The following is a 16,174-nucleotide window of genomic DNA, read 5'->3' on the forward strand; positions in this document are numbered from 1 at the left end:
GAGTAGGTATAAGCAGTAAATGAATTAGGACACAAAAGATGAGGAGAAGTGGGCCAGGTGCTAGTCACTGTTAGCGCTCTGCATACCCTTTCTCCTCCCCAGGTCATACAAATGTGTTTCTAGCACCTTCTATGAAGCAGGCTGGGTACTAGCCATCTCCTAACAACCCAGTCTTGATCTTGCCATGTACTTGCTCAAAATACCATTGTTTCCTACCCAAAGAACAGGTCACTTTCAGACCCATCCCAAACCACTTCCCAGCCTCCCTCCCCACTCTCTTCACACAGACACCTGAACCTTTCCCAGTGGCGCTTCACACTTACCCATCTGCTTTTCTCTTCCTGTCCCCCCACCCTCACTTCCTTCCCAAGCGCAGCTCTGTTTCCCAGACACCTCCTCCGGGAGCCTTCTTCAAGGCCCTGTGGGAGATGGGCTTCACCTCTTCCAGATTTCTACAGCTTCCTCAGGCTCCTCTTTAGCTTCTGGCCACTCCTGGGATTCACTGGGCTTCCTCTAACTTGTCTGACTCATTTTCCCAAGGCATCAGCCCACTGAATGCATCAAGGCACTTGAGTTTTGTCATTATGGTCCCTGGCACTGCCCAGCCCAACACAGGGCTCAGTCGATCCTGTGCAGGAAATCAGCAGAAACCCCAACGTATAATTTCATGTTGAGCCCTCTCATCTTCCATAAAGGCCAGAAAACAGGCCAGAAGGGCATTTCTGGCCTGGGGACAATAAACCTTTTCCCAGTAGTTGCTTTGTGAGACAAAGTCCAGGACAAGCAAACAGATCAAACAGGCCTCTGAGCCCTGTCACCATATCGGGGTCATGGCCACCAGTCTATCCTAACCAGGGCCACAGAGTAGATTGACCAGGGGTCATGTCTGTCCAGTGTGCTGAGACTTATGAGGGTCAGGGAGGGTTTGTGCATAAAAATTAAGAAATTGCAGGTACGAGATGAGTCTCTAGGGTCTTTGACTGCTTCTCTCTTCTTCCTAATAATGCAGAGGGCCTACCTGTCGTTAACAGAACAGGCTTGGGCCTTGGGGTCTGAAAGGTCTGAGTTTGAATACCTGCTCTTTTACTTGTTGTGGGACCAATGTCCCAGGGACACCATGAGGATAAAATTAGATCATAAAGGGCTTAGAGCAACACATGGCTCATAATCTGCTCTCCATCACAAAAGCATGGCATTCATCTTTGTCTTCACCATACCTGCCAAGCACCCCTGCCCACAAAGAACAATGAGGCTTACTTCCACTCTTCTTTCCAAATCTGGGCAAGAAGGTCCAGAGAGGTAAAACAACTGTCCTAAAGCATGGGTCACCAATTATGCACCCATTATGAACTACTAGAGTTGGTGCCATCAGAAAGAAGGGTGTGGGCAGACACGTTCCAAGCCACTGTGTCTCCTTCCCGGGCCAAAGTGGGACCGTCCAAAAATTTTGCTCCTGCTTAAAGGATTTTGAAAGTAACACCTAATGAAGCTGAGAAATCCATTTTTAAACCGTGGCTTCTTGACTCCTGCCACCGTGTCAATGGTGTTGCCCCTGTGCCAGACCCAGGAATAAATGAGCCATCTGGGTCTTCACAGTTCACGTTGGCTGAGTGCAGTCTACACCAAGGGGCACAGTCTGAGTCTGGTCAGGAGTTTACACAACTGAGAACCACCCCCACCCCCCCAACCAAGGAGAAAGCTTTCACTGTCAATTTCTGATCTCCCAAGTATAATATTTGCCTTTACCTTGTCTAATGTTTAATCCATGTTTATCCAGCATTTTATTGATTACTGGTCTGAGTGAAGTGACAAGGCAGCAGAAGGAGCCTCGAGACCATGGACGGCACCATGGGGCTGCGGGGGCTGTTCTGCCTGTGCCTGGTGTCCCTCCTCGCCCTGCAGGCCGTGCCTGCTCAGGAGTCACCCACAGGCAGTCCCAAAGGCATCAAGGTATGTGGGTAAACCTTTGGGTTAGGAACAGGCAGCTGAGCCTGGATGGGGCCCCAGGGACTGAGACTATCCCCACCTACCTCGACTTCCTCAGAACGGAGAGGAGACCTCCCAGCAGCATGCGAGAGGGGAGCAGAGGCTGTGTCCCACTTCCATCCCTTAATAGGTAGGGTATGGTCCCCTGTGCATTCACATTCACATTTGCCTTGCTTTTGTTTTACAGAAGCGACAGCCTGTGGACACAGTGAGTGAGAGTCTTGGCAAACGGGTCTGTGGTAGGGCCATTATTATGCCTATGTCCCCCACACCCTGCTTCAGGGGTGTGTGCCTGGGCAGAGGGACTTCTGTCTCCTGGAAATGGGGGCTTTCCCACCCACCTCAAGCCCCACGGCCCAGTCTCAAGCATCAAGAGCGGCCCCCATGTGAGAGCTGGGTGCCGAGGTGTCTCATGGCTCAGAGGCCCCATCCCAGGTCACCTCCCTCCCATTTCACTTTAGAGTGTCAACGGTGTGGTCATCCGGAGTTTGAAAGTCAACTGCAAAGTCACCTCTCGCTTTGCCCACTATGTCATCACCAGCCAAGTGGTCAACAGTGCCAATGAAGCCAAGGAAGTGGCCTTCGATGTGGAAATCCCCAGGACAGCCTTCATTAGTGACTTTGCCATGTGCGTGCCCCACCTGGCTCACCAGGCCCACCCTAAGACCATGGCTCAGCATGGCCAGATAGCGCAGTCCACCCCCTTAGCCCCAAGGGCCACAGGCCACCTCCAGCTCTGAGGTCCAGAAAAACCCTTTAGGTCTGCTTTGGGCTCCCATCTTGGAGAGCAAACTGGAGTCTCTGACAGTCTGTTTTCAGCCTAGGGCGCAAGGAACAAAGGCAGTACCCATGGCTTCTTGCTGGACCCTATGACCCCCATCTCCCAGCCGTGGGGCCCCTGAGCAACTCTTGGGGCAGTGGGAGGCTCCTCAGCACCCAGGGCTGGGAGCTCCCCTGATACAAAGGCCCTGTGTGGTCAGGGAGGGGCACCTCCCTGAGGGCTTCTTCCCCACTGTAGCACAGCAGATGAAAACACATTTGTTGGGGACATAAAGGACAAAGTGACTGCCTGGAAGCAGTACCGGAAAGCAGCCATCTCAGGAGAGAACGCCGGCCTCGTCAGGTGAGCTCTGGGCCCTGCTGGCCCAGTCTCTGGTGCTGCCTCCCCGCCAGGAAAGAGCTGAGGGCTGCCAGGTGGTCTTGGGTAGAGAGCCGCCCCAGGCTGATGGGCAATGAGCAAACAGCCCAAACCCACTGCTGCCACAGGTTGGTGTTGACCTGCCGTCTCCCAGACCCACCACTGGAGAAGTGGGGCCTGACCCAGACCAGCCGGCTAAGACAAGGGCGCGGGTCAAGGAAATCTGGGAGCATCCCTAAAATAAGAGAAGTTGATTCTGAGGACCATGCTTTAGGTGACAAGGACCCAAGTTATCTACCTTTTGCCTGTCTGTTGTTGCCCTTGGTGGCATGTCCAGGGCCTCGGGGAGAACGATGGAGCAGTTCGCCATCCACATCACTGTCGGTCCCCGGAGCAAGGTCACGTTCCGGCTGACCTACGAGGAGGTGCTAAGGCGACGGTTTATGCAGTATGACATCATCATCAAGGTCAAGCCCAAGCAGCTCGTGCAGCATTTTGAGGTAGATCGCAGGTGGCCACACGCAGGGGCGAGGTCGCAGGATCTGAGCCCCTGCCACTCCCTCACTGTGGCTCCAAGCGTCGGTTTGGCACCCACCATGTGCCGTCCCAGGCCTGAGCATGCAGGGAGGGGGACTGGCTCCTCAGAGGGGCTCTGATGGCTCTTCGTGGGCAGGGAACTCCCTGAACCTTCCAACCTCTTCCTTCTCTCTGAGCCTTGGCTTGCTCAACTGTTATAAATGAGGGTTCTGCCTGTCCCAGGACTGCCACAGGGATCATGAGAGATATTGAATGTTCAGGTAGTTTGTAAACCAGAAAGTCTGGAGCAGCCTGAGGGGCTGTGGGTGTCGCTGGCACCTAAGTGGTGGTGGAACTGAGGGGCACAGGCATGCACACCTTCATTTGGCCAATGTTTTTGGCGTGCCTATGTCATGCCAGGCCCTATGCTGAGAATTGGGTGGATGGTGCACACAGGAGGTGGCCGGGATAAACGTAGGCTCTTGGCTGAGACTTGATGATGGCTCCCCAGTGGGAGCCTTGGTGCAGGAATTGCTTCAATGCCACAGATTGACGTCGACATCTTCGAGCCCCAGGGGATCAGCAAGCTGGATGCCCAGGCCTCCTTCCTCAGCAAGAAACAGGCAGCCCAACTGATCAAGAAGTCCTTCTCAGGGAAAAAGGTGTGTGGGATGGCTGGGGGGTGGCAAGCCCTCAGGGACTTCTCATCTTGGCCCAACCAAGCAGGGGATGCAGGCCAACCTAGAGGTGAGAGATGGGGGAACTCCACCCTCCTAGCTCTCAGAGCACTTGGCCAAAGCCTGTGTGCTGAGGCTGGGGAGGGTGCTGACGCCGGCTGCCTGGTCTGGGGTGAGTTGCTGGCTTGCCTGATGGTTCAGTTTCCTCTTTGCCTGTGAGAAAGCATTCCGGGGAATATAGGGCATGCGTGCAAACTTCAGGTGCTGTTGTGATCAGGATTCCAAGCTCTAGTGTTCTTGGAAACACGATTAAGTTTGGAAAGGCCTTTGGCCTACCAGCCACTTGCCACTCATCACTTTCCACCTATCTGCAGGAATTCCAGAAGTCCCCTGCTTGGTCCTATCCCGGGTACCAGAGGAGTGCGGCACACGGGTGGGTGATACCAGCTAGTGCCCTAACTTGCACTCAACTGGAGCCAGGAGCAAACTGTTTATTTCCCACCCACTTTTGGTAGTGACTCCATAACAACTCACTTAAAAGAAGTGTTTCTCAGTTTTGGAGGGGTTCCTTTGAAACGAAATATGATACCTTAAGTGGGGAAGTTATAGCTCAGTGGTAGAGTACGTGCTTAGCATGCATGAGGTCCTGGGTTCAAGCCCCAAAACCTCCATTTAATAAATAAATAAATCAATAAGCCTAATTTCCTCCCCCCCCAAAACAACAACAACAACAGATCTGACACCCCAGAGTGTTAGCAAACAGGCTTGCTTTTAGTAGGGGGCCAAGGGGATGAGTCTTTGTCTTCCTCATAATTCTTTCCAAACAATTATTAAATGAGCATATCTTACTTTTATACCAAACAAGAAGTGAAAATAAAAAGCTCTTTAAAGAAAATGTACAGAAATGTATCGAGGACAAACCACTCTTAATTTCCCTGAGCCCCAGCACCAAGTCCAGCCAGACCTCACCTCCCACTCTGGGCCTTCCTTCCAGCACCTGCTTTTGGTCTATCCAGGCAGGTTCCATTTTCCAGCACAGTGCCATAGATTTGCTTTTTTCACTTGACAGTTTGAATTGACCAATGTCTCTTGGGCTCTCATGCGCTATTATTTTGTTTATATCATGTACCCAAAGTGATGATGCTCACTGTAGAAAGTCCCAGTAATTCAGAAGCATCTAAGAAAAGAAACAGGTCTTCTCTCCCACCAGCTACAGGGGTGTACCTCCCACCAGACTCATTCCTATGCCTATGCAACACACACACACACACACACACACACACACACACACACACACACACACACACACACACACACACACACACATCTTATGTTGTCACAAGTAATGCATCACGCCCTTGCTGGTTCCAGGGTCACGTGCTCTTCCGCCCCACAGTGGGCCAGCAGCAATCTTGCCCTTCGTGCTCTACGACCTTGCTGAAAGGGGACTTCAAGGTGACCTATGATGTCAATCGGGACAAGCTCTGCGACCTCCTGGTGAGCCAGAAGCTTCCAGCCCAAGCCTCAGAAGGCTGGCAAGGGAGCTTGGGAGAGAGGCCTCACTCATCCCTTTGTGTTTCAGGTCGCCAATAACCACTTTGCCCACTTCTTTGCCCCCCAAAACCTGACGAAACTGAACAAGAATGTGGTTTTTGTGATTGACATCAGCTCCTCCATGGAAGGCCAGAAATTGAAGCAGGTAAACTGTGCTTCCCCTAAATGGTTAACCCAGCAGAAGCTTCTTCAGCTCCATCACCCACCCCACACTGGTTTTGTCTCCAGAGTCTTGGTTTGGGCTTTCTGCTCCTGGTCATAGGCAGGTTGATTTAATTGGAAATCCTGGTGGGGGGCTCTGGAATCAGCTACTTCCTCCCTGTGCAACAGAGGGCGAGAGCATTCCCTTCCCCTCAATGGCAAAAAATGGGCATGTTGACAGTTCCCACAGGGTCATGGGGCTGACCAGTGGGAGTGTGCTTGGAAGTGGAGACCTGCACCCTAGGCAAGCGGGGTTGATGACAGTGGTCCATGGAAGATGGCTCACAGCAGGGCACAGCCCACTCCCACAGCACTCAGCATACCCTGGGGTGCAGTGAAACCATGGCTGGACAAGCAGAGTTTTAGAAACTCAGCCCCTTGGGGTCCTCTGTCTTAATCCTGCCCCACTCGAACTCCTGGTCATGTCCTCTCCCCACACTGGATCCCTTGACATTATCCATCCCCCTCAGATACCCCAGGGCACAGCAGGACGCCTCTCTCCTGGCACCACCTGGCTGTCCTGTCCAACCCCTCCTGCTTGTCCACTATGTAACTCTACCCTGTGGACCTCTGAAATGGGTATCTGGAGGTGACAGGAGGCACTATCCTGGGGCCCTGTCCCTCTACTGACTGTCCTGTCCTTACAGACCAAGGAGGCACTCCTTAAAATCCTGGGGGACATGCGGCCAGGGGACTACTTCAACCTGGTCCTCTTTGGGTCTGCAGTGGTGTCATGGAGGGACTCGCTGGTGCAGGCAACCGCTGCCAATCTGGACGCGGCTCAGAACTTCGTGCGGCGTTTCTCCCTGGCCGGGTGTAAGGGCAGGGGTCTGGGGCCACCTTGATGTCACGTCTGTCCTCTCAGATTGAGGGCATACACTGATCTTCTTTCTCTTTTTTTACAGCTACAAACATGAATGATGGTTTGCTCCAGGGAATTGAGATCTTGAACAAAGCTCAGGGAAGCCTCCCAGAACTCAGCAACCATGCCTCCATTCTCATCATGTTGACAGATGGCGAGCCCACAGAGGGTAAGTGCCCCGAGGGCCACCTTGGGAGGTGGTGATCTCTACATTACCAAAGGCATTCAAGCTGAACTTGGAAACCCAACCACTGGGGATGCTGTCAGGGGTAGAAAGGCTCAGGGTAAAGCCAAGCAAGCACTGGTCTAAAAACAGTTCAGATCATAAAGTCTGCAGGAGCTCCAAGGTGTTCTTCTGTCTTGAGTTGGGAAACGGGAAGTTTCTGCATGACACAGGGTTGCACAGGGCCCAGGAGGACAGGCAGGACTCCTAGGTTGAGTTTAATGAACTATGTATTCAGCACCGACTGAGTGCCAAGCATGGAGTTAGGGACTAAAAAGAGATACTAAGAGAGCAAGACACATCTCTGCCCTTAAGGAGCCCACTGTCCACTGGGGGAGGCAGACCCAGGAGCAGATGCTCTGTCAGGATCCCCGAAAGAACAGGGTGCTACGAGGCTGTAGAACCACAGAAAAGAGACACCTGGGCCAGGCAGGGTCCCAGCAGTCCTCCTGGAGGAGGTGACCCCGGAGCTCAGTCTGGATGGAGGAGAGAAGCAGGAAGGAATCTCTAGCAGAAGGGGCAGCTTGAGCAAAAAAAGGTTTGTGCACCGGCAGGGCCTGCCCAGGAACTGCAGGCATGTGCAGAGTAGGTGAAACAGAGTGGAAAGGTCAGTAGGACCTCACAGGCCATGGCGAGGAGCCGTGGGAGGGTTTAGAGCATAATCAGATTCATGAAGATGAGCAAAGTCTGCGAGGAGCTGTTAGTAGCTGTTGCAGTCACGCAGGAGACCCAGTGAGAGGCACTGCCTCAAGATGCCAGTGGGGGCTGGAGATGATCTGAGATGAGAGGCTTGGTCCCAGGGAGTGGGTCCCAAAGATCTCTCATGCCCCACATGCCTGTGATCTGGTATCCCTTCCCTACCTGGATGTGTGGCTGCAGGGGTGACGGATCGTTCTCAAATCCTCAAGAATGTCCGCAAGGCCATCCGGGGCAGGTTCCCGCTCTACAACTTGGGCTTCGGCCACAACTTGGACTTGAACTTCCTGGAGGTCATGTCCCTGGAGAACAACGGACGTGCCCAGAGGATCTATGAAGACCATGATGCCACCCAGCAGCTGCAGGTCTCCTCCTCCCCGAGCCCCTTGATGCACAGCATGTCACGGGAGCACAGCCTTGGCAGCCATATACCCATCAGCCTAGAGGAACAGATAAAGCTCTGGCGGGGGTGTGAATTAGCTGTGTGACATCAAGCCAGTTACTTAAATTCTAAGCCTGTGATCCTGACACCCCATTTTGTGAGTGGGTTTCCTGTTAGATGTCTAGGGTAACCCACTGGCTCTGATGCTGCACCCCCCACCACCCCTGCAGGGTTTCTACGACCAGGTAGCCAACCCCTTGCTGACGGATGTGGAGTTGCTGTACCCCTGGGATACCGTCTCAGCCCTGACCCAGCACCACCATAAACAGTACTATGAAGGCTCGGAGATCATGGTGGCTGGGCGCATCGCTGACCACAAACTGAGCAGCTTCAAAGGAGATGTGCGGGCTTACAGGGTAAACAGTGAGCGGTGGAGGATGGGGAAGCTGGGCAGCACCCAGAAGCTCCAAACCCACACTGCTCCCCACCCCGTGCCCCCAGGGGCCTCTCTTTCCCCAGAGTAGTGCCCTCACCCTACCATGCCACACCCCCTCACAGGCGAACATTCCTCCAATGCAGGCGTCCTGGAGGCAGGCTAGAGTGGGGCCTACGTGGCCTTGACTAGTTTTAGTCCCTTGGCCCCAGATGGACCACCTGTTACTCCTCACATTATTCCTCCAAAAGCACGAGACAGCAAGAGGCCAGCCTCTTCATTCTCAAGTGACAGCCATTTCCTAAGTATCTCCTATGCCTGCAGCTTTGTGCAACAGTGCAGAGTGTGTGTGCATGTGCACACTGGGGGATCACGGGTGTGTGAGAGCTGGACCTGCCCTGCAGGGCATGCACACTAGCCGTCCAGTGTGGTAGAGGGTTCAGAACTCTGGCTCTGAGTGAGGACCACTGAGCTAGACTTTGGCTCCACTCTGACCAGCTGGGTGATCTTGATCAAATGGGTCCAGCTCTCTAGGCTTTTCTGTACCACCGGGGTAACACTGCACTAGAAAGCTGTGTGGAGGAAATTAAAGAATCCATTTAATATACTTATGCCATGCCTTGTGCATGCAATGCCCTTGGGAAGTGGTGCATGCCTCCATTATTGTAGCTGGGGAGGAAAGACACATTCTTGTGCTGTGACAAGTTGAATGGTGCCCAGGGACATGGTGGGCATTTGGAGGTGTGAGGTGTGGTGGCAACAGCTACACCGTGGAGTGGCCGGGTGCTTCTTGGCATCTCCCAGAGACAGTAATTCCATGAGGGCAGGGCTAGTCCTCCATCCCTGGGATCCCCAGGGCCTCGGCCAACTTGGCTCCTAGAAGGGGCTTAGCACTTTTGCTGGAAGGAGTGGATGGATGAGGATGAGGAGAACAGGCTCAGGAAAGGTGGGAGGTGGGTGCTAAGAATGGAGCTACAGAGACCAGACAACAGTGGGGCCCCTCAGAGCCCTCCATGGTGCACAGCCTCTCACCCCATCACCTCCCTCAGGAGGGCCAAGAATTCAAGACAACCTGCCTGGTGGATGAGGAAGAGATGAAGAAACTGCTCCAAGAGCGGGGCCACATCCTGGAGAACCATGTCGAACGCCTATGGGCCTACCTCACCATCCAGGAGCTGCTGGACAAGCGGTATGAGCCCAGTGGCTGCTGGGCTAGTGGGGTGGTGTGTTGGAGACAACCACCACCCCAGAGCACCCTCAACCTCTGGGCCTTTGGACTGAGAAGGGGCGGTTCTGGGCCTTCGAGGTTGCAAGCGGGTCAGATATACTGTCCTCCAACTTTGCTTGCTAAGTTAATATCAACCAGGCAGTCAATAGCGTGGGCAGGCCTACGAGGGGCATAGGGCAGCCCACTGTTTCCCCTACTGAGCTGCAGTCAGGGAGGCTGCCCTTTACTGGGGGGGGCTACTGTTTCCAGACACTCATTGAATCCTCACAACATGCTGAGCAAGCCCAGGCTCAGAGAGGTTAGACCGCTTGCCGGAATCTCAGATCTGTTAAATTCTCTGTATATTTCTGAGGCAGCTCCCCATTCTGAGGCAGCTCCCCAAGCCTGGCCAGATCTCCAGGTTTTCTCTGTGAGAGGTCTTTAAACCATGAGGTCCTTGAAGACAGCCCCCAAACGGCGCGCTGCAGGTGCTTAGTGCAGGTTTGTTGCATAAGTGAACAAAGGACTGAAAGGATGAGGGAGTGCAAGGTCAACTGTTGTCCAAGCTGTGGGCTTGGGGCCAGCGTCTATCTCGCAGGATGAAGCTGAAGGGGGAGGAGAAGGCCAACGTGTCAGCCAAGGCCCTGAAGATGTCAATGGACTATCAGTTTGTGACCCCGCTGACCTCCATGACCATCAGGGGCATGGCGGACCAGGACGGCCATGAGCCCATCATTGACAAGCCTCTGGAGGGTATGGGCTCTGCAGAGGGGAGGCTGTGGGTGTGCAGAGGCTTCTGAGAGACAAAAACCCCTGAGCTTTAATTCTCTTTCCTTTCTTTCCTTTCCAGATTCTCCACCCTTGGGTGAGTTTTTAAATCATGTTGATTTTTCATGAGGGGCTTCAGGTGGCCAAGCAAGTGGCACGTGCTCCCCGCCCCCACATCTCTTCTGCTCCACCCCTGCGGTCTCTTCCTTCCCCAAGATGCCCTTCCCCACTTTGCTACAAGTTGCTCCCTCCTGTGTGCTTGGGGGCCCTCAAGTAGCCTGAATCCTCACCTTCATCTCCATCGGGGCCCTACGTGTGAGCGTTGAGCTCTATGAGGAGGGCTGGGACCCCCCAGGAAGAGGGCTGGCCCAGGCCTGATTGGTCTCTGGGCCTGGGCGTGCTTGGGGAATGAGGCACGTGCCTTCCATGTGGGGCAGGGAGGCTGACGTTGTCCTCAATTATTGTCCTTTACAGAGATGCTGGGACCCAGAAAGAGTAAGTGGCAGCCATTCTGATGACACACATCTCTACTCCTCTACTCCACATGGCCGTCCCTCAGGCTGTGCATTCAGTCCTGAGCAAAGCCCCGGGCATCACCCATCTGCCTGATGAGGAAATGATAGCAGAAGGCTTTCCTTCCCTGTTCCAAAGCTCCTCATGGCCTCCCACTGGGAACCCTCAGAACACTTACCCTGACCTGGGCCTGGCCTCCCCAACCTTATGCCACCAGATCCACCAGGTTCCCATGGAAGGAGACAGAGAGGGGGCAGGCCACCCTGCTGGGCCACACTGCCATTCCCACCCCCTAAGAGGCATCAAAGGCTCTGTGTCCACTCCCGCCCCCCGTGGCCTCAGGCCAGCCCTCCTGGGTGGGAGGAACCTTGGAAAAGGAGCCAGCAGCTCCAGGGAAGGCCCAGCTGCCTCCCTTCTAACCGCCATTCGCTCTTGCCGGTCAGCATTTGTGTTAGCGGCCTCGCAGCCTTCTCCAACGCGCCCCAGCTCCAACACCCCACATTTGCCAAACAAAGTGACCTATGGTGAGTCCGTCAGGGGCTGGGAGGGGGTCTGAGGGACACCGTTGCTTGGTTGAACCCTGTCCCTGGCTGGCCCCCTCTGCCTGATGCTCAAGCTAATGGACTCCATGCTGTGCCCCCAGTGGACACTGACCCCCACTTCATCATCCACGTGCCCCAGAAGGAGGACGCCCTATGCTTCAATATCAACGAGGAGCCTGGTGTGGTCCTCAACCTGGTGCAGGACCCTGACACAGGTAGGGGTGACATCACATCCTCTGCCAGACAAGGTGGGGCCTGGAATCCTCCACCCTCGCCCCCAACATTCAGCCATGAACAGAACAGTGGCTGGGGACTCTACCGTCCCACCCGGTGTACCCATCACCTGGCTGGAGTTAACCTGCCTCCTTCATGTCCAGTCCACCTGTCTGGGCCCTATATAGGGCCTGCTTCATGGGCATGTGACCTGTGCAGCGCACAGGACCCTACACTTAGAACCCCACTCTTGGTTTAATACTCTACTGTTGTGTCTTGAAATTCTTAACAGCCTTTGAATGAGGGGCCCCTCGTTTTCATTTTGTACCGAGCCCTGCAAATTATGCAGCAGCCCTGTCCCCGCCTTTCCCCTTCTCATGCCTGTGGGGGCCTTGGAGCCCACATCCCCAGCAGGGCTTGGCTGATGGGAGCCACGCCCGCTTCTCCCACCCTCCTAGTCCAGTCAGGCCATGCTAATGTTTGTTGAATGCCTCCTAAGGGCTGGGGACAAGGGAACTGAGACAAAGTCCCTGCTCCCATGGAGTTTAGGGAAGGGAGATAAACAAGTGGACACATTCTTAGCTGACAGTTTCAGAGCCTGAGATGTGCTGTGTACGGATAGTGAAGATGAGGAGGGGGCTTCTTGGCTGCTCAGATCAGAGGCCTCTGCAGAGAGGCCCCACAAATTCACCTGCACTTACTGTGATCTGTCCCTGTGTCAGGATCTGAGGTCACAGAGAAGGAGCCGTCTCAAGGCTTGTCCTCAGGGAGGCAAGACCTCCTTTGGGGCCCAGAACGGGGGTGCTGAGAATGGGAGAGTTAGCGTGGTGGGAGAGGAGGGAGGTGGTGCTGCGTGCATCCTGCACCAGTCCTAAAGGCCTCCTTCCTTGGGAAGGTGAGACCCTCAGAGACCAAAGAGGGCATGGAGTGGGTGGAGACTGGAGCATCTCCCAGGAAGGAGGCTGGGCAGGAGCAAAGGCCAGCTGGTGGGGCTCTAGAGAGAGCTGGCCTCCTTGACCTGGATGTCCCACCTTGCACCCACTGCAGGCTTCTCAGTGAATGGGCAGCTCATTGGCAAGGAGGCCCGGAGCCCTGGACAGCATGAGGCCACGTACTTTGGACGGCTGGGGATTGCAAACCCTGCAACAGGCTTTCAGCTGGAAGTGACTCCTCAGAACATTACGCTGAACCCTGGCTCCGGTGGACCTGTGTTCTCCTGGAGGGACCAGGCCTCACTGCGGCAGGACGAGTAACTGGGCTGGGGCCACAGCTGGGAGGGAAGGCAGGGGTGGGTGTAGTGAGGGCCAAGACAAAGGCCCAGAGCTGCTTGAGCCTGCTGGGCCCTCATCCCCCTGAGCTATGTCAGTGACCGATGTCTGTGTGGGCTGTGCAGACATGTCAGGCCCTGTGGTTCCTGGACATGTGCTTTGGACCTGGCTGCCTAGATGTCCGTGCTCCCATGACACTCCCGCCCTCAGTCCACCCCCATCTCCACCAAACAAAGCCTACCTCTTCCGTGAAGCCATCCTAGTCTCTTCCTCTGCTGAACTCCAGCCTTTTCTGGGCTTCTCTTGCAACATCTGTCTTAGTATGCCTTGTCATGTCTCCCTCCCTCCCTCCCTCCCTCTCTTCCTTCCTTCCACAATCTCTGCTGAGCACCAGAGCCCAACATGGGGTAGCAGAGCTATAGGGTGAGGTGGGCAGAGTGTGATGTGGAGGACACAGATAATGAGTGGGCATCAAAGAACACAGACTCAGACAGGCTGGAGTCCAAGTCCTGGCTCTACTGCTTACCAGCTGTGTGACCTTGGGCAAGTTGTTTAACCTCTCTGAGCCTCAGTTCTCATAGGATAAGAGTGGGAATTGAATGATGCAGTTTGCACAGAGCGCTTAGCACAGGATCTAACACACTATAAGGGTCCCATACATAATAGCAACACATGGGAAGGAGCATGGAGCAGGTAACACCCAACCATATGGAGATGAGGGGTTGAGACATGAGAGCTGGGTCCCAGAGGACAAAGATGGCTGGCTGGAGGGGGTGCAGTGAAGTGGCACCTGCCCTCATGGCCACCTGGCCCCACAGGGTGGTGGTGACCATCAACAGGAAGAGGAACCTGGTGGTGTCTGTGGAGGACAGGGGCACCTTTGAGGTCGTCCTGCACCGGGTGTGGAAGGGGAGTGCTGTCCACCAGGACTTCCTGGGCTTCTACGTGCTGGATAGTCACAGGATGTCAGCGCGGACACATGGGCTGCTGGGTACGGCTGGCTAGAATTGCAGAGCTGTGGGGTGGGGTGTTGAAGCCAGTGGACTCACCATGGGTCAGCAGTGCAGCCAGGCACCAGGACAGGTCCATCTCCAACGTGTCCTCCAAGGCTCAGAGCTTCCAAGAGGACTTGTCTTGGTTGAGGGTCTTATCTCTCAAAAAAGCTGCAATCAAACGCACAGTGAAAATGATGCTTAAGTGAGCCTGGGATCGAGTGGGAAGAGGTCCGATTAGCAAATGGAAAGGTTCAATAGACTCCCAGAGACCTCCTGGGTGGGATGGGTCATCAGCCACACCACTTCTCCTTGTGGCCTCCTGCAGACCCTGCTCCCTACCTCTCAAACCTCCTCCTCAGCCAGATTCCTTTGAAATTGGTCCAAAAAGACAGGAGGTACAACCACCTGGCAATATATCTGCTTCTCTATAGTAGGTGAACTAAAGGTGGCTCTTGATGCCAAAATTTATCAGAAATAGTCAAGTCCTTGAAAAAAAAATGTTTTAACAACTCTAAACCTCCAGTGAGCAGCTACTGGTTACAGGCAGGAATGGGAGCCCCCAGTGGTAATGGCTGCTTTCCATGTGCCTTTCCAGGACAATTCTTCCATCCCTTTGATTACCAAGTGTCCAACCTCCACCCAGGCACTGACCCCACAAAAACAGATGCCACAATGGTGGTGAAGAACCGCCGGCTAACGGTCACTAGGTAGGTGAGCTGCTCTCCCAGCATCTCTGCCCCTGGTGTTTCCCAGCGTTGGTCCAGGGCTTCCTCCAGGGATCACATGGGTGGGGTGGGCTTCCTGGGGAGGTACAGTCTTGCTGGGTCCAAAAGGTGATCGCAGCTGGCCTGTCTCTCCTCAGGGGCTCACAAAAAGACTACAGCAAGGACCCCCGGCATGGGACTGAGGTGACCTGCTGGTTCATCCACAACAATGGGGATGGACTGATTGACGGCATTCACACTGACTATATTGTCCCCGACATCTTCTGAGCCCCCGGCCAGCACACTGGTCTTCCTTTGGGACCACGGCAGAGGAGGAGGACAGCATCCTGACCTGCTACCAAGGCCACACCTCTCTATCCAAGCTGGTCCCCTATGTCAAAGCACTCATGACTTCTATTAAAGAGAGGCTATGTCCAGTCCAGGCTGGTTGCTTTTGGGGAGAGAGGATGGCAGGCAGGCAACTCAAGATATTGCCCCTTAGAAGGGCTCAGGAGACACAGCAGACCTGGAGGCTTGGAAGGAGCCCACACGCCACCCTGTTCTCTGTAGCTGCCTGGCCCCATGCCCTCTGAGTGCCCTGAGGGTCCCGTGCACACAGTTCCCCCTACAGGTCCAGAGACCAAAGGACACTCTGGCAGCACATACAGGAAGGACCAGCAACGGCCACAGCTGACCAGGTGCTTCCTGTAGCCAGGCACCGTTCTAAGTGCCTCAGCTGAATTAACGAAATGTATGTTCCCAGCAGCCCTTGGGGATACTCTTATCATAACCTTTACAGCCGAGGTTAGGTAATTTGTCCCAAATAACACTCATCTTGTAATTGGGAGAGCTGGAACTTGAACCCATGCTGTCTGGCATCAACATCTGCGTGCTTAACCAGCCCATGTAAATACTCCTGTCAGGCTAGGGGGCTGATGGCCAAAGCCTGTTGGGATTTGCTTCTAGATAGCCCGAAGTATACTTAAAATGAGCATATGAAAGAAACACATGAACTATACATGGACTTGGGAGCCTGAAGAAGTCCTACCGGGAGCTAGGGGCTTACCCACTGGGGTCAGGGCCTCAGGGGGCAGTTCCTGGGCTTCCACCTTCCACTCCATTTCTCAGCCAGGGGTTTGCAACCTCTGACAGCAGGCACGATATTTCCCCAAAGCAGGGACGGCCACTGCCCAGAAGCTGTGATTTCAGGGACCAGGAATAGCAGTTCTCTGACTCCTCACACTGATGCCTGGAATTACGCCTTCCATGCTCCTTCCCTGGGCTTTGTCTTGGGGC

At 54.5% G+C, this 16,174-nt stretch overlaps 1 protein-coding gene across 2 annotated transcripts; it reads left to right on the forward strand.

Annotated features, from left to right (window-relative positions):
- The first annotated feature begins 1,836 nt into the window (after nt 1-1,836).
- On the forward strand, nt 1,837-15,315 carry ITIH1 (inter-alpha-trypsin inhibitor heavy chain 1). 2 transcript variants are annotated; one of them, XM_006196404.4, is made up of 22 exons: nt 1,837-1,950; nt 2,174-2,194; nt 2,448-2,614; nt 3,005-3,109; nt 3,462-3,624; nt 4,189-4,302; nt 5,689-5,814; nt 5,900-6,016; nt 6,720-6,888; nt 6,978-7,103; nt 8,037-8,218; nt 8,466-8,651; nt 9,718-9,857; nt 10,474-10,628; nt 10,726-10,740; nt 11,118-11,138; nt 11,600-11,680; nt 11,800-11,913; nt 12,959-13,160; nt 13,998-14,170; nt 14,770-14,881; nt 15,037-15,315. In XM_006196404.4, the coding sequence occupies exons 1-22, from the start codon at nt 1,837-1,839 to the stop codon at nt 15,164-15,166; spliced, it is 2,733 nt and encodes a 910-aa protein (XP_006196466.1). In that variant the 3' UTR covers nt 15,167-15,315. The 2 variants fall into 2 exon arrangements, with proteins under 2 accessions (XP_006196466.1, XP_031542291.1); XM_031686431.2 differs by lacking the exons at nt 1,837-1,950; nt 2,174-2,194; nt 2,448-2,614; nt 3,005-3,109 and having other exon boundaries at nt 3,467-3,624; nt 4,152-4,302.
- Nucleotides 15,316-16,174: the final 859 nt, after the last annotated feature.

Source organism: Vicugna pacos, chromosome 17, assembly GCF_048564905.1.
Source record: "Vicugna pacos chromosome 17, VicPac4, whole genome shotgun sequence".
In the NCBI taxonomy this organism is placed as follows: Eukaryota; Metazoa; Chordata; class Mammalia; order Artiodactyla; family Camelidae; genus Vicugna; species Vicugna pacos.

What these genes read in the sequence shown, in the direction of transcription:
- ITIH1 (XM_006196404.4), top strand. Translation starts at nt 1,837, where the DNA reads ATGGACGGCACCATGGGGCTGCGGGGGCTGTTCTGCCTGTGCCTGGTG. An exon ending in AGTCCTTCTCAGGGAAAAAG is followed by an intron (nt 4,303 to 5,688) that starts GTGTGTGGGATG and finishes TGCTGGTTCCAG; the next exon opens with GGTCACGTGCTCTTCCGCCC. An exon ending in GGTGCAGGACCCTGACACAG is followed by an intron (nt 11,914 to 12,958) that starts GTAGGGGTGACA and finishes CACCCACTGCAG; the next exon opens with GCTTCTCAGTGAATGGGCAG.